This window comes from Nyctereutes procyonoides, unplaced genomic scaffold (assembly GCF_905146905.1).
Source record: "Nyctereutes procyonoides isolate TBG_1078 unplaced genomic scaffold, NYPRO_anot_genome, whole genome shotgun sequence".
In the NCBI taxonomy this organism is placed as follows: Eukaryota; Metazoa; Chordata; class Mammalia; order Carnivora; family Canidae; genus Nyctereutes; species Nyctereutes procyonoides.
This window is the reverse complement of record NW_026575146.1, coordinates 72,387,146-72,413,482: the sequence shown is the minus strand read 5'-3', so window position 1 is coordinate 72,413,482 and position 26,337 is coordinate 72,387,146. Positions and strand designations below refer to the sequence as shown.

Sequence of the window (26,337 nt, the reverse complement as noted above, 5' to 3'; positions counted from 1 at the left end):
CCCAGGACCTGGCCTCCTGCCAGCTCTGCTGGTCCAGATGTTATTTCTCACCCTTTAGAACACGCCCTCGGAATGTGGGGCAGCCTGGGAGGGTGGGGAGGCAAGTCTGAGGCCTCCCACAGCCCCCTGGGAGTCTCTGGACTCCTTAAAGGGCTCCTCCTGGGGGCCCACGTGTCCTCCCTAGGGCCCTGAGGGACAAGCTGTGGTCAGAGAAGCTTCGAGAGGAGGTCTGCCGACATGCCTGAGGCAAAACCAGGTCGCTTTCAGGACTGCCCTCCCTATGTGGAGATGCGGTCCTCTTTTCTGGATGGGGGGGCTAAGCTCTCCTCTCCTTGTAGGTTTGGGAGAGTAGAGTGTCTTCTCTGTGTGGGGAGGGGTTCCATATCTGTGTTGGGTCGGTGGGTCTCCTTCCCTGTGCAGTGAGGGTGTTCCTATCTCTGTAGAGATTTGAGAGGAGGGCCATCTGGGTGCAGATAAAGATTCTCTGAATTTGAGTCCTTTTTCTTCATAGGGATGAAAGTGCTTTGTATGTAGACCTGGGCGATCCTTGCATGATGATTGGGGGCCTCTACATTTGGGAATGGAGTCCTCTCCGTAGTGATTGGGGTCACTTCTCTGAGGGAGGACTGAGTCCTTTCCATAGAGTTTAGGGGTTCCTGTCTGTGTGAGGAGAGCTCTTGTCTGTATAAGAATGAGGGGACCTCCTTTCTATAGGAATCTGGGCTTCCCCATAAAGGAATTAGGGGGCCTTCTCTATATAGGGACCCTTTATGTGACCCTTTATGTGCAATTCATTTCTTTGAATGGGACTGGAGACATTTGTTTACATGGGACTCTCTCTATGAAGAAGTAAATAGAAGAGACGCAAGTCTCTGGGAGGGACCCTCCTCCTGGGGTGTCCAGACCACTGGCACCAGGCCCACCGGGCCATGGAGTGGGGGTCCAGCCCCTCATTGCAACTGGGGTGCCAGCGGGCCAGGAGCCAGCAGGCAGAGCAGGTGAAAGATGCTGTGGTCAGCGAGAGGTGTCCAGTTTCTAGCCCAGGGGAAGAGCTAATTATACCCCCAGGACCCAAAAGGTCAGGGCCTGGTGGCCTGGTGGATGGAGTTTGGCTTGCCTGGGGCAAGGGGAAACCTGATCCTCAGACTCTCAGGATTAGAGATAAATTTACACCTGAAGGAGCAGGACTTCTTGGTCTCTGGGAGGAGGGGCCTGGGGGCCTGGACTCCTGGGTTTTGGAAGGGGAAAGCACTGACCACGTGCTCAATTGTGAACATCTTTTGCCTCACAGTAGCCAAAAAGGCCCCTGCCAAAGGCAAAGACGCTGCCCAGCCAGCTCCCAAGGAAGCCCCCCCTGAAGCCGCTCCTGCACAGCCCCCCGAAGGTGAGCCGGCGTTCCTGTGTGATCTGCAGAACCTGGCTCTCCACCCGCCAGGCTCCCCTTCCTCTCTGCACCCACCCTGCTCTGTCTCCTTCAGTCCTGCCTCCAGAGCTGATCCATCTGCCCTCTGCTCACAACCCTCTGTGGCTCCCCAGTGCCCCCAGGTGAAAGCCCAGCCTCTCAGCCTGGTGCTCATGCCCCTAGCAACTGGCTGATTTATCACTGAGTTCTGCCCGGCTCTGGATGCTGCACAGTCTATCTCCATACCTCTCCTACCCCAAAGCTGTATTCAAACAATCCAGTCTGCCACCCTCCAGTTCACAAATGAGAAAACTGAGGCCCAGAGGGGGAGGAGGAGACTGGCCAAGGTCATGCAGCCACCTCTGTGACATGTGGTCTTTCCCAAGTCAGGAAAAGCTGCTTGGTTTCGTGGTCTTTGGCATCTGAGCAGAAGGTCCCTCACAGGCTCTAAGCCCCACTCCTTAAGTGGCCTGCTGCCCCTTCCCCAGCCTGCCTTAGACCCCCTAATCCTGTCTCCTGAGCAGAAGCCCCACCTGAGGACCAGTCCCCCACTGCCGAGGAGCCCACTGGGATTTTCCTGAAGAAGCCAGACTCTGTGTCAGTGGAGAATGGTGAGGAAGGGATGAAGGAGGAGGGGTCGAGGACCTGGACTCCTGAGTTTGAGGCAAGGATGAGGCTGGGGGCCTGGGTTCCTGGGTCTGAGGGAGGAGGGAGGAGGGACTGGGGGCCTGGACTCCTGGGTCTCAGGGGGAAAAGCTCACAGTCCTCTCTAGAGTTTCACGGCTCCTGTCTGCCACTTCCTCCCATCCTCCACCCCTACCCAGGAAAAGACACGCACATCGTGGCCAAAGTGAACGGGAAGGAACTTCCAGGGAAACCAACCATCAAGTGGTTCAAGGGGAAGTGGCTGGAGCTGGGCAGCAAGAGCGGGGCCCGGTTCTCTTTTAAGGAGTCCCACGACTCTGCCAGCAATGTGAGGACCCCGTGGGGACATTGAAGGCATATGGGCTGGGGATGGAGGTCCTGCAGCCCTCAGTTCTCAGCAGGCCTGCTGCTTGCTGCCTGAGGCCTGGAGCCCTCATAGATGGAAAACCCAGATGAACCTGCTTGGTGGAGATTGTGGGGGTCAGGAGGAGAGAATGTCTAGGTTGTGGCAGGTGTACTTGGTCCATTGTATGCATTCCCAGAAAGGTCTCACGGGTCAGGGAGGTGGGCCCCCCCAGGGGTCAAGTTTGTCCAGGCTTGGCAAGAGACAGCTGGCCCCTCCTGTGGGGTCAGGGTGAGGACCCAGAGAGGGAGATGTGGTGAGGTGGGCTCTGGGAGGGTGGTGTAGTGCTGGGGACCCACGTGCACCCACACCCCTGGCCCTGGCCCCCAGGTGTACACCGTGGAGCTGCACATTGGGAAGGTGGTACTGGGGGACCGTGGGAATTACCGCCTTGAGGTCAAAGCCAAGGACTTCTGCGACAGCTGTGCCTTCGACATCGACGTGGAGGGTGCGCTGGCCACGGGCCGGGTGGGGGTGGGGGCGAGGAGAGCAAAGGGTTGTGGGGGGGGGCTGGGGTGGATGTTTCCGCCTGGTGTAGGGGAGTGTACAGATGTGGGGGTGAGATCTGGGGAGGAGGAAGTAGATGCAGGGGGAGGGGCCGTAGAAATTGGGGCAATAGTCTACGCACTTAGGCCACTAGGAGGTGTGGACTTGGGAGTGAGAGGGTGCAGGGTTTTGGGTGTCTACAGGAAGGCTGAAAAGGTTAATTAAGTAAATTCTAGGGTCACAGTGCACAGCCATAAGGGCTTGGGAAGCAAGGGTGTCCACTTTTAGGGAGAGGCTGTACAGGCTTAGTGGGAGGTTGTTACAGATTTGAGGGCGTAAGTGTGGACCCCTGAGGGTGTACAGGCTCTGGGATCTGCATCCCAGGCTGTGTGGGGCTTAAGTATGGAGGACACAGTGAATGGGATTGCCCAGGCCTGGGGAGAAGAGCGTGTTGGCCCAGGTGTGAGTGGTGAGAGGCTGCTCAGAGCTGGTGCACAGCGGCTATGGAAACACGAATCCATGCCCAAGTGACAGGGTATGCTGATCCAAGATCGGGGGCCTGGGTGGAGGTTGTGCACGTCTGGAGGGCACTCTTGGTCTTAGATCAGGCCTTGCCTCCACTCATCTTCTGTTCCCCCATCTCTCCCCAGCGCCGCGTCACAACACCTCTGTACAAGGTCTAGAAAGCTTCAAGCGTACGTAAGTGATCCTGGGACCTGGGAAGAGGTGGTGGGTGGTTTCTGCTGGTGGCAAGGACTATGGGAGTGTCTCCCTTGGGAGGAGGAGCTGTGGGAGAAGGGAGGAATGGGGAGCCAGGGCGGGCCTGAGGGCACAGGACCTCTGTGGGGTTCACACACTCTCTTAATGACAACAGGGGCGAAGGGAAGTCAGAAGATGGGGGTGAGCTGGATTTCAGCAGCCTGCTGAAGAAGAGGTGAGCCTACCCCACCTGGCATGCAGAGGGGTGATGGGGACTCAAAGAGGAGAAGGATGGTGGGTGAGGCTCCACTGCCAGCTCTGGACTCCGTTCTCCCCTCTATGACCTCCTAAATCTACCCATTCCCCACCCACCCAGCCATCTGTCCATCCACCTATGCACCATTCACCTACACCTTTACCTACAACTGCACCCACTTAACCATCTGCCCACCAATTCACCTCCTACTGACCCTTCAATCCATCATCCTCATATCCATTTTCCTGTTCGCTTAGGTTCCAGTTTACCTACACATCCCCCTGTTCACCCAGCCAAACATCCATCCGTCCTTTTGTCCACTCACTCATCCACCAATCTCATCCATCCATTCAACCAGTTACTTATGTATCCATTGACTAAATCCATCCATTCTCCTACCTGCCCATTTGTTCATTCATCTGCCCACATATCCATCCTTCTACCCACTTCTTCCCACCTATCCATTCACCTGTCTGCCATTACACTCAGCCTTCCATTCATAAACATCCATTCATCCTTCATCCACCCACCCCGTAATCCAATTTACCACCTATGGAGGCACCCATCTATCCACTTTCCACCACCCATCTATCATCCATCTTCCTTGCCACCTGTGTATCTATCTGCACCTGCATCTCTCTCCCAACTGAATCTGTTATCCCACCTGCCTACCTAGCCAAGCATTCCTTTATCAACTCTTCACCTCTTCACATACCCATCCACCCAGATAGCTCTCTGACTGATCCACGTGAAATTGCTGTTCTTTAGGCAAAAATAATTAGATATTGGCAATTTTATATTGTTGAACATGATGCTTGTCCATTCGCTTGGTTATTCATTATCTGCTGGTCTACCCATCCATTCTTCTACTAATTCTACTCCCATAACCAAATCCCCAACAACCCCATTTACTGATTGATTCATCTGTTTGTCTTTACCCAGCCAGCCCCATATCCCGCCATCTCCCCTCAACATATCCACCCAATTGCCTACCCAACCATTTGCCACCAACTCATCAGTCCATCCACTCACCCAGCTATCCTCCATCCATCCACTTACCTATCTTCCTGCCGCCCATCCTCCACCTATCCACCCATCCATAGACCCCACATATCCATCACCTTAGTCATTCATCAACCCCTTGACTCATCTCTGTATTAATTTCCCACCCAGTGCTCTGTACACCATTCCAAATATGCATATGTCCCGGTTTCTCTTCTCTTTGTTCCTTTCCCTTCCTTCCTTCTTTCCAGAGATCTACTCACTTTCTCACTCAGCAAACATCTTCTGAGGCCTCCTGTCTACCAGACCCTGGGCTGAGACCAGGGTACAGAGAGAAGTTTGACTAGGTCCTTGACATTGAGTCACTGATTGGTTTGGGGAGATGGGTCTGATCCAACCAACATGGACACAGACCAAGACTGTTTAGTGTTATCAGAGAGAGGGTCCCACAGGGGCCTTGTGAGAACCCAGAGTGAGGGCAACTCATTGCCTGGGAAGACCAGGAGTGCCTCACAAAGGAGGGAGCTTTGGTGCTAGGTTTGAAGAGGAGTCCATCAGGTAGAGAAAGTAGGGAAGGATCATCTGGGCTGGGACACATCTTGTGTAAAGGCTGAGAGGCAGGAAGGGGGCTGGGAGGGTTCAGAAAAAGGAAAGTAATGTGCTTGGGTGGTTGTGGGAGTGGTGATGGCATGATGAGTGGGGTCGTGACTGCCAGGCTGAGCTGTTGGGGCATCTTCCTGATGGCAGTGGGAGACCCATGGAAGAATTTTGAAAAATGAAAGGGTGGCATCTGATATGGAAGTTAGAAATACCCTCCTGGGGCCATGTGGGGAATAGGCTGGAGGGGAAGAGGTGAAATAGAGGCCAGGAGCTCAGGAAGGAGGCTGAGGCCATGGTCCAGATGGAAAGGATAAGGGGCACCAGACCAGGCCCAGAGAGGCAGAGCGGAACAGCGAGTGGGTAGTGAAGGCTGAGGGAGGGCCAAGGTGGAGGGAGCACCTCATCTCCTAATCCTAACTGCTCCCCCGCCGCCCCCCGTGGCCCTTCTGCCTACTCTCCCTGTCCTCAGGGAAGTGGTTGAGGAGGAGAAGAAAAAGAAAAAAGATGATGATGACCTAGGCATCCCGCCTGAGATTTGGGAGCTCCTGAAAGGAGCAAAGAAGAGCGAGTATGAGAAGATCGCCTTCCAATATGGCATCACTGACCTCCGGGGCATGCTGAAGCGGCTCAAGAAGGCCAAGGTCGAGGTCAAGAAGAGTGCAGGTCAGCGCTGCTCTGAGGGGAGATGGGCCCTGCCTGGGGGACCCCAACATCATGGGTATTGGATGTTTGGACCCTGGACCTACTCTTGAAGGTCCCAATCTGAGGAATAGTAGAGCCCAATTGTCAAGCACTTCCAAGTTCATGGGAAGGTTCCTGACCTTGACCTTGGAGATCTTGACCTTGACCTTGGAGAGTGTATGGTCTGGGAGGGAGACATGGCAGCTCTGGGGGTGACCAGGCAGTGAGAACCTCTCAGCTCCATGCCCCCTGCATCCCTCAATCTCCAGCCTTCACGAAGAAGCTGGATCCAGCCTACCAGGTGGACAGAGGCAACAAAATCAAGCTGGTGGTGGAGATCAGTGACCCGGACCTTCCCCTTAAGTGGTACAAGAATGGACAGGAGATCAAACCAAGTAGCAAGTATGTGTGGAGGGACAGTCCCCGGGGGTAGGAAGAGGGGAGATCGGAGTCCCAGAGAGAGCCCAGATATAAGGCTGGCCACTCTTAACCCAGAAAGAGCATTCCCTCATCCATATGAAAACTGTGAATACCTCAGTAAAAAAATTGACAGGAACGCCTAGGTGGCTCAGCGGTTAAGGATCTGCTTTTGGCTCAGGCGTGATCCTGGAATCCTGGGATCAAATCCCACATTGGGCTCCCTCCATGGAGCCTGCTTCTCCCTCTGCCTATGTCTCTGCCTCCCTCTCTGTGTCTCTCATGAATAAATAAATAAAATCTTAAAAAAAAATTATCTCTCAAAAAAATTGACAAAGGAGGGGCACCTGACTGGCTCAGTTAGTGAAGCATGCCACTCTTGTGGTCGGGGTCATGAATTCTAGCCCCATGTTGGGTGTAGAGATTACTTTAAAAAAATCTTGGGATCCCTGGGTGGCGCAGCGGTTTGGCGCCTGCCTTTGGCTCAGGGCGCGATCCTGGAGACCCAGGATCGAATCCCATATCGGGCTCCCGGTGCATGGAGCCTGCTTCTCCCTCTGCCTGTGTCTCTGTCTCTCTCTCTCTCTCTGTGTGTGTGTGAATATCATAAATAAATAAGTAAATTTAAAAAAAAAATCTTTAGGGGCACCTGGGTAGTTTAGTTGGCGAAGTGTCTGCCTTTGACTAAGGTCACAATCCCAGGGTCCTGGGATGGAGCCCCACATTGGGCTCCCTGCTCAGCAGGGAGCCTGCTTCTCCCTCTCCCTCTGCCCCTCTCCCAGCTTGTTTTTTCTCTCTCTCTCTCAAATAAATAAATCAATCAAATCTTTTTAGACATTGACAAAGGTAATGAAAACAGGAATTTGGTTGAGAAGAAATCCAAATGGCCAATATATTGTGGAGTACTCATTCAACCTTACAAATAACAGTGACAACAATAATAATAATGATGCAAATAAACAATAGTTTTTCTGCTCTCCAAATGGGCAGATTTTACAAAATGATAAAACCCATTGCTGGAGATGACGTAGGGAAATGGGTACACCAGTGCTGATGGTGGGAATGGTACTTGCTAAATCTCTGAAATGACAGTGTGTTAAAAATATTTCAGATTGTGCAGTTGGAGGTATTTATCCTAAGAGAATTATCATGGTTGTGCATGTTTAGCTGCAAGGATATTCACTAAAGCACTTGCTATTCTAGCAAAAAATGGAAAACAAGCAAAATGTATGATTCTTTACTAAAGGGCTGTGTAGTCACTAAAAAAGAGATTCTAAAATATATACTAATATGAGAAGCTGGTTAAGGTAAGCATATGGGAAGAAGCATGGTTCCCATTTCTGCTTCACAAAATGTTAATCTATGTGTGTATAGATAAAAAGATTGCAAAGAGGGATGCCTGGGTGGCTCAGTGATTGAGCATCTACCTTTGGCTCAGGTCGTGATCCCAAGATCTTGGGATTGAGTCCCACATTGAGCTTCCCATAGGGAACCTACTTCTCCCTCTGCCTGTGTCTCTGCCTTTCTCTGTGTCTCTCATGAATAAATAAATAAAATCTTTTAAAAATATATTGGAAAGACAGAGGCTGAAGTGTTTGTAACAGTTATCTCTTGGATAGGTTCTATTTTTATTATTTTTTTCTTGGCTGTGTGTGTGTGTTTTTTTAAGTTATTTGTTTATTTAAGTAATCTCCACATGCAACGTGGCACTCTAACTCATGACCCCTGAGATCAAGAGTCTGGTGTGCTTCCAACTGAGCTAGCCAGGTGCTGTGGCTGTGTCTTCTAAGTTTCTCAGCAGGAGCATGTTGAATGAGATAAAAAGTTAAGTTAGTTAAGATACAGGTTAAGTTACTTTAAGTGGGAGAGAAATGCATTTCTAGCTGATTGAGGCTGGTAGGTGGGCTTTCTTCTTAGAGATTGTTTGGGGACCCGGGTTCCACATTTTTGGCTACACCATTTCTTGTGGCATTGTCCTCATCTGCATGATTGGAGCTGGGTCAAAGGGGAAGGAGGAATTGTCTTGAGCAAGGAACTCAAAGGTGGAGATGACCTAGCAGTTATGCATGTCCTATCCACTCACATTCCATTGGCCCAAGTTCAGTGGCACACCATCCCAGCTGCAAAGGAGGCTGGAAAATGTGGTTCTCTAGGTGGGTAGCTATGTGCCACTGCTAAATGGAAGGGGAGGATGGATATGGCGGGTGTGGAGGGACAGAGGTTAGGATTTCTGCTGTGGTTATTTAAATATTAGAAATTGGACCATCTGTCCCTTCCCTCACAATTTGGCTCTGAGAGGGAGTGACTTGTCCTGAGAACTAGTGAGCAGATCTACCCCAGGGCTGGGCTCTCCTCCAGGATCTAGGCTGAGGTAAGATTTTTCCACCAGGTACGTGTTTGAGAATGTTGGTAAGAAGCGAATTCTCACCATCAACAAGTGCACGTTGGCAGATGATGCTGCTTATGAGGTCGCTGTCAAAGATGAGAAGTGTTTCACCGAGCTCTTTGTCAAAGGTGAGGCTGAGATTTGGGCCTAAGCCTGAAGAGTGGGGCTCTTCAGGAGGATATCCTGAAACTACTGACCTCCTGTCCCTCCATGTCTCACAGAACCTCCAGTCCTGATTGTCAAGCCCCTCGAGGACCAGCAGGTGTTTGTGGGTGACCGGGTGGAAATGTCAGTGGAGGTGTCAGAAGATGGTGCCCAGGTCATGTGGTAAGTAACTCATGATTCCTGAGCTCTATACAGGTGCCCACAGCTTGTTTGCCTCAGCTCTGATCTTTATGACTTCTCTTGGAGATTGTGAAACGTTACCCAATAGTCACCAGACCTTTCTCTTTAAATCCCGACCTTCACCCATGACCTCTTTCTGGAACTTCTGACCTCTACCCATCTCATCTTCTTCCAATTTCTTCTTCTGATTTTTGCTATTTCAGATTCATTTACTCATCCATTCAATCAATGATCCATCCTTTGGTTCATCCACTCATATATCCATCCATCTATTCATCAACCTATCCATCACTCCATCCATTTATCCTTCCATCCACCCATCTATCCCATTGGTTTATCTGTCCATCCAACCAACCATCCATCCATCCATCAATCCATCCACTCACCCACTTACCCATCTCCTCATCCATCCATCCATCCATCCACCCACCCACCCATCCAACAAATATTTATTGAGCACCTATTATACAATGGCACTCTTCAATATATTGGAAATATAAGGGGATATATCAACATGGCACTTGCTAAATTAGAGTTTATAATCTGGTAAAATTCTGGGGTATATGTGTAGGAGACAGAGATATGTGTTAGTCAAGTCATCACATGAATAAATATAAACGTTTTTTAAGTGTTTCAGAGGAGCACTGACTGAAGCTATAACCACGTTTTAATAGGGAGAAGGGACTCAGGAAGTCAGATAAGTCTTCCTGGAGGAGGTGACAATGCAGCTGAGATTTGAGTGATGAGGAGTTAGAAAAGAAGTGAGAAGGGAGGGGTTTCTCAGGCAGGGAAGTACCATTTGGAGAGGCCACAATATCTGGCATCTCTCTGTTACCCCAGGACTTCCTCCATGCTCTGACATCTCCCAATGATCTGTCTGTGTTCCTTTAACATCCAGCCAGGAATCTGTGGCACCTCCTTGTGGCTCATGACTTCCTGTGACCCACCATCCCACCTGTGACCCATCTATTCAAGATGCTTCTGCCAACCTTAATCTCTCCTCCCTTCTGACCCCTGACCTCTGCCCAGGACTGTCTCTCTGGCCCTTGACTCACTGTCTGATATCCAGACCCAGGGCTCTGCGGGTCCTTCATTTCTCCCCTTCGCGTCCCCTTCACCTAGGATGAAAGATGGTGTGGAATTGACGCGGGAGGATTCCTTCAAGGCTCAATACCGCTTTAAGAAGGACGGGAAGCGTCACATTCTCATCTATTCGGATGTGACCCTGGAGGATGGGGGTCGCTATCAGGTCATGACCAATGGCGGCCAGTGTGAGGCTGAGCTCATTGTGGAAGGTATGGGACCCCCAGGTGGGGTGGGGGCCACATTGGCTCATGCTTCTCCTCACAGCTCAAAATTGCTCAAGCCCTGGGGCACCTTGCTGGCTTAACCAGAGGAATATGTGACTCTTGACATCAAGGGTCATGGGTTCGAGCCCCAGGCTGGGGGTAGAGTTTACTTGAATAAATAAATTAACTTAAAACAATTGTTCAGGAGCACCTGGGTGGCTCAGTCAGATAAGAGTCCAACTCTTGGTTTCAGCTCAGGTCATGATCTTGGGGTTCCACACTCAGCATGGAGTCTTTGTTCTTTTCCCTCTGCTTCTCCCCCTGCTCTCTCTCTGAAATGCATTAATAAATAAGATATTTTTTTAAGCAATTGCTCAGGCCCCAAATCTTATAGTTGTCCCTGACTCCTCTCTTGGCCTCCCACCCTGCATTCCATTCACCAGCAAGTCCTGGCAACTCCCCCATCAAAGGAGATCTAGGATCTGATCACTTTTCCTCACCTCCATTACCCTCACCTGCTCTAGGCCTCCACCCCTCATGCCTGAATGACAGCAGTGGTCACTGGGTGCTCTGTTTCCATGGCTGCTCCCCTCCCCTACTTACACACACACAGTGGCCAGAGTGATCCTTGTGAAATGTAAGTCAGATGGTGGAAACAGCTCACCCTGTGTCTAGGGCCTAGGTCAGTTTCGTGTTATGTAAGATGTCACCATTTCCACCAGGGGAAGCTGGCTCAAGGCTACATGGGACTCCATGCTTTGCTTTTGCAAACGCTCGTGAGTCTATAATTCCTTAAACGTAAGAAAAAAAAGACAGACCCCAAACCAAGGTATTTATGAGCCAAATCAATTATGGTATGCCCATATGTACCCATAAAAAAATTGAAAGATTTCCAAGATGCTGTATAGTTAGGTGAAAAAGCAAATATGTTCTAATTTGCAAGGAAGGGAGGAGAAGAAAGGAGGGAGGGAGGGAAGGACAGATAGAGAAGAGAAAACATAGATACTATTGGCTTTCATAGCGATAGACTGAATGGATAGATAGTGCCTTAGGATAAAGGAGAATTGGAGGTGGGTAAGTGGGAGATATCTCGTCTATATCTGTTTTTTGATTTTTTTTGTGTGTGTGATTTTATTTATTTATTCATGAGAGACACAGAGAGAGAGGCAGATACATAGGCAGAGGGAGAAGCAGGCTCCCTGTGGGGAGCCTGATGCGGTACTTGATCCCCGGACCATGGATCATGACCTGAGCCAAAGACAGAGGCTCAACCTCTGAGCCACCTAGGTGCCCCCTCATATCTGAATCAATTTTCTTTATTTTTCAATCATATAAATGCATTTTGTTTAAAAAACTAAAATTAAAAAAAAAAGAAAGTCAGATCCCAGCCATCTTCCCAACACGCTTTAGTGTCTCCTGCCTCGCTGGAGTCCTCCCTGGGACCCCCAAGGTCTGTGATCCAGCCCCATTTCTCATGTACTACATTTGCTTTGCCTGCTGCACACTGGCCCCCTTGTTGTTTCTCACATCAACAAACCTGCTCGATTCCATAGGGCCTTTGCACATGTTCTTCCCTCTACCCAGGGGGACTCTTCTGCATTCTCCCATGGACTCTTCCCTGCCTTCCCTCAGGCTTCATCATTCCCTCTTGTTGTTGTTGTTGTTTTAATATTTTATTTATTTATGCAAGAGAAACAGAGAGAAAGAAAGAGAGAGAGAGAGAGAGAGAGAGACAGGCAGAGGGAGAAGCAGGCTCCATGCGGGGAGCCAGACATGGGACTTGATCCCGGGTCTCCAGGACCAGGCCCTGGGCCGAAGGCGGCGCTAAACCACTGAGCCACCCGGGCTGCCTTCCCTTTTGTTATACGTTGATGTGTGTCCCCTGTTCACCAACTATCTCCCCACTGGCATCTGAGCTCCACAGGGCCAGTGGATGTTTCCAGGTTGTTCATGGCCATATCCTCAGGGCCTGGCACAGTGCTTGGTGCATAGTAGGTGCTTGCAACTATTTGTGGGCTGACTGGAGTTTCGATGGCCCCATATCCTTTTCTCCCTGTCCAGAGAAACAGCTGGAGGTCCTTCAGGACATTGCGGATCTGACGGTGAAGGCCTCAGAACAGGCCGTGTTTAAATGCGAAGTGTCTGATGAGAAGGTGACAGGCAAGTGGTATAAAAATGGGATCGAGGTGCGGCCCAGCAAGAGGATCACCATTTCCCACATGGGGAGGTGCGGAGTAGACTATGGAGGTAGCTGGGGGTGGGGCAGGGTGGAACATGTGTATCAGTTAGCTATAGTTGTGTAACAACCATACCGATCCTTAGTAGTTTAAGGAGAAAAGGATGTATTTAATCACAAGTCTCTGTGTTGGTGGAGGGCTGGCTGATCTAGACGGCCTTTCTCATGCCTCTGTGGTCAGCTCAGCGTCTGCTCTGCTGATCTTCCTGGGGTCCGTCAGGACCTTGGCCAGGAAACCTGGGCTGCCTTTGCTCTGGTCCATGTGATGTCTCATCCCCCAGTAGGCCAGTCCTGGCATGTTCATAGGGCAGACGCAGGAGTCCCAAGAGAGAGAGCAGAAGCAAACCAGGCCTCTGTGGCCTGGCTGGTCACTGTTCCAATGTCTGCCATATTCTATTTGGCAAAGGAAGCCACAGGTTGCAGGGTCTCATTGCAAGGGGCATGGATACAGGGAGGAGAATCACTGTGGCCACAGTTGCAAACTGTTTACTACAAAGTGGAGGAGATGTCCAGCTGGAGAAACAAGGGATTGGAATTCAATAGGTAGCACAGGGTTACCTGAGAGAAGTACCTGGTGATCTGAGGACTATGGAGAGCCACTGTGAGCATGCCCAAATTTAGTTGTGCCCAAATACAATGGTGGATTGCATTTCCTGACAATAGCTCTTGGCAGAATGCAGGCTTTCTCTGGGATCTGTGTAAGGAACACTGCCTGCCAGAGCTGTCAGTAATTATAAGAATGAATCTTAACGCTTCTAGGGCACTTATTATGTGTTAGGGAGTTTTAAAAAATGCTTTACAACAACACTGATGTAGACTGTTATCATTATGTCTATTTTATAAATGAAGAAATCGAGGCACAGGGAGCATAGGTAGCTTGCCTAAGGTCACACAGCTGATAAGTTGCAAAGCTGAGATTTGAACCTAGATGATAGCATTTCAAAACCCAAAATAAAAATGGTGGATATGGATGTAGGGGTGGCGCTTGGGGGGCTCAGTCAGTTAAGCGTTTGCTTTGGGCTCAGGTCAAGATCCCAGGGTCCTGGGATCCAGTCCTGCCTCAGACTCCACACTCAGTGGGGAGTCTGCTTCTCCCTCTCCCTCTGCTGCTCTCCTGGCTCATACTCTTTAAAAAAAAATGGTGGCCATGGGCATGTAGATTGCATTGAAGAGGTTGTTTCTTGGGGCAGCTGGCTGGCTCAGTTGGAAGAGTGTGAAACTCTTGATCTCAAGACTATGACTTTGAACCCCACACTGAGTGTAGAGATTACCTAAGTGAATAAACTTAAAAAAAAAAGAAGACGACATTACTCCATGGTGGTCCTCAGGGTGACCCATCTGACCTCTGCCTTATCCCCCCAATGCCTTAGGTTCCACAAGCTAGTGATCGATGACGTCCGCCCTGAGGATGAGGGAGATTACACATTCGTGCCCGATGGCTATGCCTTGTCCCTCTCAGCCAAGCTCAACTTCCTGGGTGAGGATGCCCCTCTGTTTTCCCCGAGGGCCAGAGCACACACCTTCCCAGACCCTAGGGCCCAGATGCCCTCCTGCAGGATTAGGTTTACCTAGTATGTGTTAAGGGTCACAGCAGATGTCTGCTGAACTCATGGGAGGAGTCAGATGAGAAGATAGAGGGAGAGGGCACTGTATGTTCTGAAGTGTGTCCACCTGGGAGGAGGGGCAGTCATGGGCCTTGACCCATCCCTAGCCTCTCAGGTTCCTGGGGACCTTACCCTCAGTCTCTGGTGTTGGAGGGTAGGATAAGGGGCCCACTGGATTTAGAACTAACTGTGCCATCTTCTCTGTCCTCCAGAAATCAAGGTGGAGTATGTACCCAAGCAAGGTAAGGATCAGGGGCTGCTGTGGTAGGCTGAGGGCATGGACTCTTGGGTCTGAAGGAGGAGGGGGCTGAGGGCCTGGACTCCTGGGTCTGAGGGAAGAGGGGCTGGGGGTCTTGTTTCTTGGGTCTGAAAGAGGAGGGGCTAGAGGCAGGACTCCAGGGTTTCTATGGCTGTTGAAGCCCAGCTCTTAGGGAACCCAGTTTGCCTTGGTGGGGATCAGGATGACCCAGCTGCCCACTCCCAAGTTCCCCAGTATCTCTTCTCTGTCACTAGAGCCACCAAAGATCCACCTGGACTGCTCAGGAAAGACCTCAGAGAATTCACTTGTGGTTGTGGCTGGAAACAAACTAAGGCTCGATGTTTCCATCACTGGGGAGCCTCGTCCTGTTGCCACCTGGTTGAAGGGAGATGAGGTATGATGGGGCTCGCCGCATGCCCTGACTTCTCCCTCTCAGCTCTGCTGGGCAACTTTAGGCAAGTTACTTCCCCTCTTTGAACTTCATTTTCATTGTAAATGAGAATGATGATCTTTCTTCAGAGTGTTGTTTTGAAGATTAGATATTATATTTGTCTATCACATGGTACTGGCCTGCCACCTGGTGGGTGCTCCATCCATCCATTCATCCATCCAGGAGTCAGCCAACCGCTGTAGCCATCCATCAACTCAACCATCTACCCATCTTTCCATTTATAAACTAATTGATTACTTAATTCATCTGGCCATTTTCTCATCTAGTAACTAATCCATTTGTCTATTTATGGTGGGTGTCTAGTCTGGGACTGCAGTCAATCAATCAATCCAATTATCCATCCATCCATCCATCCATCCATCCATCCATCCATCCATCCAACAAATTTTTTTATCTTGTATGTTCCAGGCCCTGAGACAGTTCAGTGTTTCTTCTTTCCTCTGGGCTTTAGAGTTCCAGTCTGTAAAATGGATTTGACTCTGTTTTCATTCATTCCTTCAGTCAGCAAACACCCCTGAGGCTCTTGGGAGTGGGGGCACTCTGTGCATAGCACTGAGGATACCACCATGAGGAGCCTTCACTGTTGGAGGGAGGCAGATACATGCCCAAGAAGTCACAGTCCAGGGTGACTGGGGCTGAGATAAAGGAGGGTACTGGAAACTATGAGACTTCAGGGGGTAGGGCTGTCACTTTCAGCTGGGGGCTTCCAAGATGGCTTCCCAGAAGAGGCAACTTCTAGGCCAGTCCTAAAGGATGAGTAAGAGTATAGCAAACAGGAGTGAAGGAGGGCACTGAATGCAAAATCTTGGGGATTTTAATAAGGGTGATGTTTGGAGGATAAGGAGGGCAGCAGAGAAGGATGATGAGGCTGGGCATAGATCCAGTGGGTTCTCTTGTGCTGGGTCTAAGGCCTTGTGTGTTGTGAGGTGATGGGGAGCCGCTGGAAGATTTTGAGCAGTGGAGGGCAGAGGCAGGTCTGGGCTCGGGGAGAGGTGGGGCAAGGCCATCCTGTGGCTGTGTCTAGGTGTTCACGGCCACTGAAGGCAGGATCCGCCTTGAGCATCAGACAGACTCTAGCAGCTTCGTGATTGAGAGTGCTGATCGAGCAGATGAGGGCCGCTACACCATCAAGGTCACCAACCCCGTGGGCGAGGATGTGGCCTCCATCTTCCTGCGGGTTGTGGGTAAGCAGAGAGAGCTGGGGGTATGAGCCATGGGTGGTTCCCCGAGTCCCTGAGGGACCCCCCTAACCATCTTGCCTCCCGCAGATGTCCCAGACCCCCCGGAGGCTGTGCGTGTCACCTCAGTCGGAGAGGATTGGGCCATCCTTGTCTGGGAGCCACCCAAGTATGATGGGGGACAGCCAGTCACTGGTGAGAGCCCGCATGCCAGAGTCCGTATGACCTCTGACCTCTCCTGCTTCCCTGCCCCTGCCACCCCAATGAACCCTTGGCCTCTGAGAGTTTTTAGCATCCTTGGTGATCTCCCTCTGAGGCCTATTTACCATCTTGGATGTCTTATAGTTCCTTTTGTGTCCCCTCTCATTCTTTGCTTCCCAACAATCTAGGGTTCTTCACTTTGGCCAACAGCCTGGGGTTTTCTATGACCCCTGACTCCCAATTCATGACTTGTAACCCTTCCTGATCCCCAACCCTATGACTGGTGACTTCTGACTTCTCTGTGACCCTGAGATCAACCCAAGGTTCATGGCCTCAGACCTCTCTGGGTCATGTGACCTTTTGATGTGACTCTCATTGCTCCAACTAACCTGTGACCCTATAGCCTCCCCATGAGCACCCACTCCTCTCTGCTCTGGGGCATCCAGGTTATCTCCTGGAGCGGAAGAAGAAGGGCTCTCAGCGCTGGATGAAGCTGAACTTTGAGGTCTTTACGGAGACGACCTATGAGTCCACCAAGATGATCGAGGGCGTCCTCTACGAGATGCGGGTCTTCGCTGTCAATGCCATTGGTGTTTCTCAGCCCAGCATGAACACCAAGCCCTTCATGCCTATTGGTGATGCTCCTCTGCACCCTCACCAAGCCCCTCTCCACCTCCAACCCCTGCCCTGCCTGTCACTGATCTCTGACTTTACACCTGGCCTTTGACCCTCCAGCCCTAACCAACCTCCTGACCACTCACTGACCAAGAACATTAGTTACCAATCTCCATGATCCTAGACTCTGTGCACTCGCCCAAATACCTCATGGACCTCTGACCTACCAGACTAACACTTATCCCTATTCCTGGAGACCTCACTGTCCCTTGATATCTTGTTTTTATTTATTTATTTATTGAGTTATTGAGTTATTTATTTATTTATTTATTTATTTATTTATTTATTTATGAGAGACAGAAAGAGAGAGAGAGGCAGAGACATAGTCAGAGAGAGAAGCAGGCTCCATGCAGGAAGCCCGATGTGGGACTTGATCCTGGGACTCCAGGATCACACCCTGGGCTAAAGGGAGGTGCTCAACTGCTGAGCCACCCAGGCATCCCTATATCTTATTTTATTTTATTTATTTTTTTTAATTTTTTTTATTTATTTATGATAGTCACACAGAGAGAGAGAGGCAGAGACACAGGCAGAGAGAGAAGCGGGCTCCATGCACCGGGAGCCCGACGTGGGTTTCGATCCCGGGTCTCCAGGATCACGCCCTGGGCCAAAGGCAGGCGCCAAGCCGCTGCACCACCTAGGGATCCCCCTATATCTTATTTTAATGACTCATGATGACACATCCTGGCTCACTGACCACCATACTGATCCCTTTCCTGATCAGTGACTCCAGCTCTGATCCCTGACCCTCCCCATGACAGTGACCTCTCATTTACCTCCACCTCCCTTTTTCCTGGATCCTTACAGCGCCCACAAGTGAACCCCTGCACCTGATGGTGGAAGATGTGACAGACACCACCACCACTCTCAAGTGGAGACCACCAGATAGGATTGGGGCAGGCGGCATTGATGGGTACCTGGTGGAGTACTGCCTGGAGGGCTGTGAGTGGCCCCATCAGGCCTGGGGCAGGGGTGGCTCACACAGACCCTGGGTGGGTGTCCAGTCTGGGACTGCAAATAGGGCGGTGAAGGGAAAGCTTCTGGTGGGGTGGGCTGCCCTTGTCCTGTGTCTATACTCTAGTTGCCTGAGTCCCTGAATGGGATGGCTCAAGCCAGGCCTCCATTGACCAGCTTGTCCTCTCTCCCTCTCTCTCTCCCGCCCCTCCTACTTCCTCCTTTCCCTGTACCCTTCTTTCATACAGCAATATCTTTTCATCTATCCGTCCATCCATCATCCCTGTATGTATCTACTACCTGTATTCTTTCTTTCTCATCCATCCATCCATCCATCCATCCATCCATCCATTTGTCCTTCCTTCCTTCCTTCCTTCCTTCCTTCCTTCCTTCCTTCCTTCCCTCCATCCCTCCCTCTCTCTCCCTCCTTCCTTCTTCCTTCCTTCCTTCCTTCCTTCCTTCCTTCCTTCCTTCCTTCCTTCCTCTCATCCATTTGCCCATCATCAGTCATCTGAAAATCTTTTGGATAACCAACTGTCCATCCATCCTGTAACATGTTTTCCATCTGTATATTTGTCTCATCACCACCATCTTTCTTCCTTCCCTCCCTTCCACCCTCCTTTACTTCATTCCATTCATCCATTTCCCTATATGACATTGTCACCATCTGTCTACCATCTCTCTGTCTTTCTGTGTATCCATCCATCCATCCATCCCTCCATCCCTCCATCCTCCACCGAACAAACATGTATTGAGCACTGACTCCATGCCAGGCCCAGTGCCAAGGCTATGGGGAATACCTCCAACGTGGTCATCTCACTGGGAAGACAGGCATGATCATCTTTCGACACCGTATCCCAGGCCTTACAGTCAGACAGATGTGGGTTCTAATCCTGCCCCTACACTTTCTAACTGTGTGATCATGGGCAAGTCTCTGAGCCTCAGTTTCTTCATCTAAAAATGGGCGAAGACAGTTCCCTCCTTGACAGGGTACAGTGATGACTGCATTTGGTAATGCATGTAAATGATGGATGGTTGGACGCTCGTCAGCTTCTTCCCTCTTTCTCTTTCCAGTGCTCTTTTATCCCATTCTTGCCCTTGCCCACCCCTCCCTGATCTTTGTCAGTGCCACTATGACATCAGGACTGATCCTTTTTAGAGTTCACCCTGGTGATTGTTGGCCTGACCCATGTTGGTTCACCAACCTATGGCAATAAACCCAAGATGGAAATCCAGGAAGCAGGAAATCCAAGGAGCCGTCTCTAACCACCCCCATCCCTGAGCCTTGATTTCCCCATCTCTACAATGGGGATCGCATAGGACAGAGGCAGAAATTAATGAGCTAACTAACTTGTGTGTCACCCTTCCAACCTGGTGATAATAAGTGCTTAATAAATAGCTACTGCTGTTCATTGTGGTGGTCCCAAGGCACGGGAAGGGACAACCAGCTGAGGGGCTTCAAGGAAGTTTCCCCAGCATTGTTCCTTTTTTGCAGCCGAGGACTGGGTCCCTGCTAACACAGAGCTCACAGAGCGCTGTGGCTTCACCGTCAAGAATCTCCCCACAGGAGCAAAAATCTTGTTTCGGGTAGTGGCGATCAACATCGCGGGGCGCAGCCAGCCCGCCTCCCTGTTCCAGCCGGTCACCATCCGTGAGATCGTGCGTAAGTGCCTCGGACCCAACTCTCCTAAAGACCAAGGTGCGGTCATCTGGCCTGCCCTTTCCATGTCACCATCAGGGCCTCCCTGGAGAACGTCATCGTCACTGTGTCTCTGTCCCTCCTTCGAGCGTCCTCCACCCCATTCCTGTGTCTGTGTCCTCAGAGCAACCCAAGATCCGGCTCCCGCGCCACCTCCGCCAAACTTACATCCGCAAAGTGGGGGAACACCTCAACCTGGTCATCCCCTTCCAGGTGCTCCGAGCTGGGAGTTGGGGGGTTGGGCTCAGGGCTTAGGGCTCTGGCTGGACCCAGTCTGACATCTCGGCCCCGCCCCCAGGGGAAGCCCCGCCCCCAGGTGGTGTGGACGAAGGGCGGGGCGCCTGTGGACCCTGCTCGCGTGCACGTGCGCACCAGCGACTTCGACACCGTGTTCTTCGTGCGCCAGGCGGCGCGCTCGGACTCGGGGGAATACGAGCTGACTGTGCAGATCGAGAACATGAAGGACACGGCCACCATCCGCATCCGGGTCGTGGGTGCGTGGCCCGTTGGGGCAGGAGGGAGGCACTGTGGCCCAGGGAGCGGGAACGGGTGGAAGAGGTTGCGAGGTGGGGATGGGGAGGAAAGGTGAGGAAGTGGGAATGGGGAAAGATCAGAATCCGGAGAGCCGGTGAGGGGGCAGAGGTGGGCAGGGGTGGGGAGAGGAGGGGAGAGAAGGTGAGGGGCTGGCGTCTGACAACCATCCCCTCCCCGCCCCCCCACCTTCCAGAAAAGGCCGGGCCACCGGAGAACGTGATGGTGAAGGAGGTGTGGGGCACTAATGCGCTGGTGGAGTGGCAGCCTCCCAAAGACAACGGAAACAGCGAGATCACGGGGTATTTTGTCCAGAAAGCTGACAAGAAGACCATGGTGAGAGACCAGAAGGGCCGGGGGGGTGGGAGAGATTGTCCTAGCAGATGCCATTGTTCTTGGTTCACAGCCGGGAAAGGGAAACAGTCTTGGAGAGATTGGGAGGAAAGCCTTTTGGCTGAGATACATGCATGATGGCTTTTTTCTTTTTTTTAAATTGAGCTAAAATTCACATACAACTAAGCATTAACCAATTGAGAGCCTTTAGTCCGTTCTCACTGTTGTGTAACCACCACATCTAGTTCCAAGAGGAACTAGATCTGCCCAAAAGGAAATCTGGTACCCATTAAGCACCCACCCTGGCATACCCTCCCACCAGCCCCAAGCAACCACTAATCTCCTGGTTTTATGGATTTACCTATTCTGAACATTGCCTATAAATGGGATCATCCAACTTGTGTTCTTTTGCGTCTGGCTTCCTTCACTCAGCATAAAGTTATCCAGGTCCACCCACATTGTAGTGTGGATCAGCTTTGTTCCTTTCCAGGGCTGAGTGATATAGTCCACGGTTTGTATCTACCACATTTTGCTTCTCTGCTGATGGACACTTGGGTTGTTCCCACCTTTTGGGCATTGTGAGCAGGGCTGCTATGAATGGCAGGTTGTTTTAGCGGGACACATGCTTAGGTGTGCTTTCTTCACGCACCGGCCCTTCTCACATCTGTGTCCCCGTGTCTGACTCTCCTGGCCCCTCCCTGCCTCGCCCTAGGAGTGGTTCACTGTCTATGAACACAGCCGACACACCTCCTGTACTGTGCCTGACCTCATTGTGGGCAATGAATACTATTTCCGCGTTTTCAGCGAGAACATCTGTGGGCTCAGTGACTCACCTGGTGTCTCCAAGAACACAGCCCAGATCCTCAAGACAGGTACTGGCACCCCATTCCATGGGGCCCGGTCTCCTCTCCTGGCAGGGGTTCTACCTTGACTCCTGCCCTCCCCGGCCCCACCCCCAGGCTCAAAGCCGATGGCACCTGGTGACAGAGGAAAAGCAGTCAGGTATGATCTAGATTGGTCAGCTTACAGGTGAATCTCCCTTTCCCCAGGTATCACCTTCAAACCGTTTGAGTACAAGGAACATGACTTCCGAACACCTCCCAAATTCCTGACGCCTTTACCAGACCGGGTGGTTGTGGCTGGTTATGCTGCTGCTCTCAACTGTGCAGTCAGAGGCTACCCAAAGGTGCCGTGTGTGTGTGTGTGTGTGTGTGTGTGTGTGTGTGTGTGTGTACGCGGGCACACATCAGACCCTAGAGGGAAATCTTCACCCAGATGCAGCACACCACCTCCTTCTTCCCCTTGACTCTCTCCTCCATTGATGGGATTTACTCATTTTTTTTAAAAAAAGGATTTTATTTATTTATTCATGAGAGACACACAGAGAGAGGCAGAGACACAGGCAGAGGGAGAAGCAGGCTCCCTGTGAGGAGCCCCATGTGGGGCTCGATCTCAGGACCCGGGGATCATGACCTGAGCCAAAGGCAGATGCTCAACCACCGAGCCACCCAGGTGCTCCAGATTTACTCACTTTTAACCCACTTCCTGACTCTCGCCCCTTCAATCAGAGCCCAAGTCTTAGATCATTACTCTGGCTTGCCTTGGAAACAGAAAACTTGGTGGGAGTTGGGAGGAGGTCTGAACCCCCAGAGCCTACCAGCATCTTCTGCCCCATCCTGTTTCCTGACTACTGTTGGGAACGTGGACACTTGCAAACCTTGAGCTCTAGCCACTCACCTGGACCAGGGGCTGGCAAACGATGGCTCATGGGCCACATCTGTTTGCCCCCAGTTTCGCTAAACAAAATGTTATTGGGACATGGCTGTGCCCGGTTGTTTGGTACTGCCTGGGGCCGCAGAGACCACAAAACCTGCAGAACCTGAAATATTAACTACCTGGCCCTTTACAGATGAAGTTTGCTGACTTCTGGTCTAACTCCCAAGTTTTTGGCATCAGCCCCCGTAGGCATACCATGGATTCATTAGTTCACCTCCTCCATCTACATCTACCTACTTTATTTGCTGACTGTACTCATTCATTCTTTTTTTTTTTTAAAGATTTTATTTATTTATTCATGAGAGACACAGAGGCAGAAACACAGGCAGAGGGAGGAGAAGCAGGCTCCATGCAGGAGCCCCATGTGGGACTCGATCCCAGAACTCCGGGATCACGCCCTGACTGAAGGCAGATGCTCAACTGCTGAGCCACCCAGGCATCCCTGTACTCATGCATTCTGATCATTGACTCACCTACCAGTCCTTTTGCTCAGTTCACTTATTCACTCCATTTGCTTAGTTACGTCACTCTCTTATGCAGCCTGCTCATTCTTTCAACACACGTTTTCAGAAGCTGTGTGTGCTGGTGAATTGGGACAAGATGTTCCTGGATGTTGGGGGAGATCAACATGAATCCAAAGTCATGCAAATTACTATAAAACCATGAAGGATGGGATGCGTGCCAGAGCCATGCGGGTAGCTGAGAATGTACAGCGGGCATTTCTGCTACAGCCCAGGGGCCCAAAGTGCTGTGTCAGCTGAGACCTGGAAGATAAGCCGGCACTGATTAGGGGAAAAGAGGAGGGTAGAGCAGTATTGGAAGAGGGAACAGCCCGTGTGCCAAGGTCCTGAGGTGGGAGCCTGTCCAGTCTGTTTGAGGAATAATGAAGAGGCCACTGTGGATGGAGACGAGGGAGGGAGCAACAGGGTGGAGGTGAGGGCAGAAGAGTGATGGGGCCATGTAGGATCCCATGGGCCACAACAAAGAGTGAGCTCTTCCTCTCACAAAGAGGAGACTGATGGTCAGAGAGGAGGAATGAGTGGTTCAGAGTCATCCAGTCAAAACCAGGAGATGGCACAGCCAAGATAAGAATCCAGATCTGCCTTCCAAAGCCCCTTCTTGGCCATCACCCGGGGACTTCCCCTAAGCTGGCGTCTTCTCCCATTCCCCTCAACAGCCCAAGGTGGTCTGGATGAAAAACCAGATGGAAATCCGCGAAGATCCCAAATTCCTGATGACCAACTACCAGGGGGTCCTGACGCTGAACATCCGTCGCCCGTCCCCCTTTGATTCCGGGACTTACTCCTGTCGGGCTGTCAATGAGCTGGGGGAGGCGCTGGCTGAGTGCAAGCTGGAAGTCCGCGGTGAGCACCCTGCCTGGCGGCCCCTCATTCATGCTCTTGAACACAGCTACCCGGAGGCCCTGTGCTGAGATCAGGGTGGTGTCAGTGCTGGGCCCCTAGGCGTGTGATGGGGAAGCCAGATTCAGACTCCAACAAGAATGATGCAGGGTGACATGTGCTGGATTCAGAGCAGCACAGGGCATCATAGGGCTGGGGCTGGGGGAGCAGCAGGGGCAGTCATCTGAGGAAGTTTTCCAAAAGGAGTTTAAGGACAAGTGAGAGGTAGATGAGGTGGAGAAGAGCTGGCAGATGATCTCCAAGGCTCTGGTGGGCCTGGCGTCTGTAGGGAGATGTGCGGACACAGTGTCAGAAACATGGGTGCTGGCAGAGGACTGGGTGTGGGTGCCCAGAAAAATGCCACTCTTCCTCAAGCTCTGTTACTCCTGTCCCCTCCTTTCTACCCCAAAGGCTTAGCCCCATTCATCCCTTCTGGAATTCTTGCCTGGCCTCCCTGCCTCCCATCTCTCCCTCTAGCACCACCCCCCTGGCCCAGGGACCTAGGATGCTTCCTATCCCGGGCTGACCTGCCCCTCCCTTGCTTGGGACCCACGCTGGGGGCTCCCCAGTAGCCCTGAAGCCCCTAGGCCTGGTGTCTGTGGTGGTCCTGGACTCTGGCCTCATGTACCTCCATTTTCCTCAACACTGTTCCAGCCACACTAGGCTGTTGGCAGTTGGACAAACTGGCTGTGCTTTCTCTTTTTCCTAGACTTTGCACATGCCATTCCCTCTAACTGGAATGCTTTTCCTCGCCTTCTCTGCCTTGGGCTCTAGCCCATCAAACCTCTGCCTGTCAGAGCTCACTGGACAGGCTGCTACCAAGTCCCACAGATGTGACTGGCATTAATATAGGTTTCTAGGGGTCCTCCTCAGTTGTGACCCCTCCCCCGGCCCTGAGGACCACCCAGAAGACAGAAGTGGCCGTAGACCCTTAACAAGTGAGACTACCCCCCAAGCCTTACTTGCTGTCATTCTGAAGCTCTGCTCTTCCAGGCTGGCCCAATTTCTAATGTTTTGCTATCCCCTTTATTGATTATTGAATCGGCTTGGAAATATCCCTACTTCAGGATTCCAGTGACAGCTTGTTACCAGCAGCAGCTGCTTAGAAATCACTGATTGGGGCACCTGAGTATCTGCCTTTAGCTGGGGTTATGATCTCAGGGTCCCGGGAGTCAGGTTCGCAGCTCAGCATGGCATCTGTTCCTCCCTCTCCCTCTGTCTCTATCTCTAAAGATTTTATTTATTTATTCATGAGAGACACAGAAAGAGAGAGGCAGAGACACAGGCAGAGGGAGAAGCAGGCTCCATGCATGGTGCCCAACGTGGGACTCAATCCTGGTTCTCCAGGATCACGCCTTGGGCCGAAGGCAGGCACTAAACCGCTGAGCCACCCAGGGATCCTCATAAAACATTTTTTTATTTATTTTTTATTTTTTTTTAATTTTTATTTATTTACGACAGTCACAGAGAGACAGAGAGAGAGAGAGGCAGAGACACAGGCAGAGGGAGAAGCAGGCTCCATGCACCGGGAGCCCGACGTGGGATTCGATCCTGGGTCTCCAGGATCGCGCCCTGGGCCAAAGGCAGGCGCTAAACCGCTGTGCCACCCAGGGATCCCTAAAACATTTTTTTAAAAAAGAAAGAAAAGAGAGAGAGAGAGAAAGAAAAGAAGAAAGAAAGAAAAGAAAAGAAAAGAAAAGAAAAGAAAGAAGGAAGGAAGGAAGGAAGGAAGGAAGGAAGGAAGGAAGGAAGGAAGGAAGAAAGAAAAGAAAGGATCAGAAATATTCCAGTTTGGGATTCAAAGTTACAGTAATCACGGACCGTCACGTTGGTTGACTGCCCCACGGAGACATGAAGGATACACGTGCGCCTCCTGCTGGCCACCTGAATCCAGCGGGCAAACGGGCCTGGCGGGGAGGGGCCGGCGGACCCGGGAAGGCCCCACCCACCTAACCCACCCTGTACTCTTTTGCCCCACAGTGCCGCAGTGAGGCTGGCTCTTCCTCCCTCCAAGATGATTGGCTGCTGGGTCCTAACTGGACCTTCCTGAACACTGTTCATAGTTGGCCTGAGAAGATAATAATAGTCTTGTCTACAACCTGCACCTGTGTCCTTCTTGAATTTGTAGCTCTGCCTCCCTCTTCCTGGTGGGGGTTCCTGGCCTGGGGGTGGGAAATGGGGACAGCAGATTGGAATGGCAACAATGATAAGGCAGCCCTGATGAGAGAGACCACCTTGAGGCTGCCATCTTGGAACAGCTACTTTAGTGGCACTACCGTGTTGCCATGGCAATTACAAGGCACAGGTGAACCAAGACCTGGTCAAGGCAGCCCTCTCAGACTAGCTACTATGAGTGGGGAGGTGGCAAGTTGGCTGCAGGGGCAGCTACAACAAGTTAAAGGGGAAGCCAAAGCCCAGACGGGGAAGAC

The 26,337-nt window shown here is 51.4% G+C and overlaps 1 protein-coding gene across 1 annotated transcript; it reads left to right on the top strand.

Moving 5' to 3' along the window:
* The first annotated feature begins 110 nt into the window (after nucleotides 1–110).
* On the top strand, nucleotides 111–26,010 carry MYBPC2 (myosin binding protein C2). Its single transcript, XM_055310408.1, has 28 exons — nucleotides 111–256; nucleotides 1,292–1,384; nucleotides 1,927–2,013; nucleotides 2,227–2,375; nucleotides 2,781–2,898; nucleotides 3,587–3,635; nucleotides 3,811–3,870; nucleotides 5,963–6,156; nucleotides 6,444–6,576; nucleotides 8,981–9,105; nucleotides 9,199–9,304; nucleotides 10,445–10,617; nucleotides 12,673–12,838; nucleotides 14,218–14,324; nucleotides 14,664–14,693; nucleotides 14,965–15,104; nucleotides 16,186–16,345; nucleotides 16,430–16,534; nucleotides 16,987–17,175; nucleotides 18,023–18,157; nucleotides 19,665–19,832; nucleotides 19,993–20,081; nucleotides 20,167–20,362; nucleotides 20,596–20,735; nucleotides 21,445–21,604; nucleotides 21,782–21,918; nucleotides 23,686–23,872; nucleotides 25,889–26,010. Exons 1-28 carry the CDS (start codon nucleotides 238–240, stop codon nucleotides 25,897–25,899), a joined length of 3,426 nt encoding a protein of 1,141 aa, XP_055166383.1. The 5' UTR covers nucleotides 111–237; the 3' UTR covers nucleotides 25,900–26,010.
* The last annotated feature ends 327 nt before the right edge of the window (nucleotides 26,011–26,337 follow it).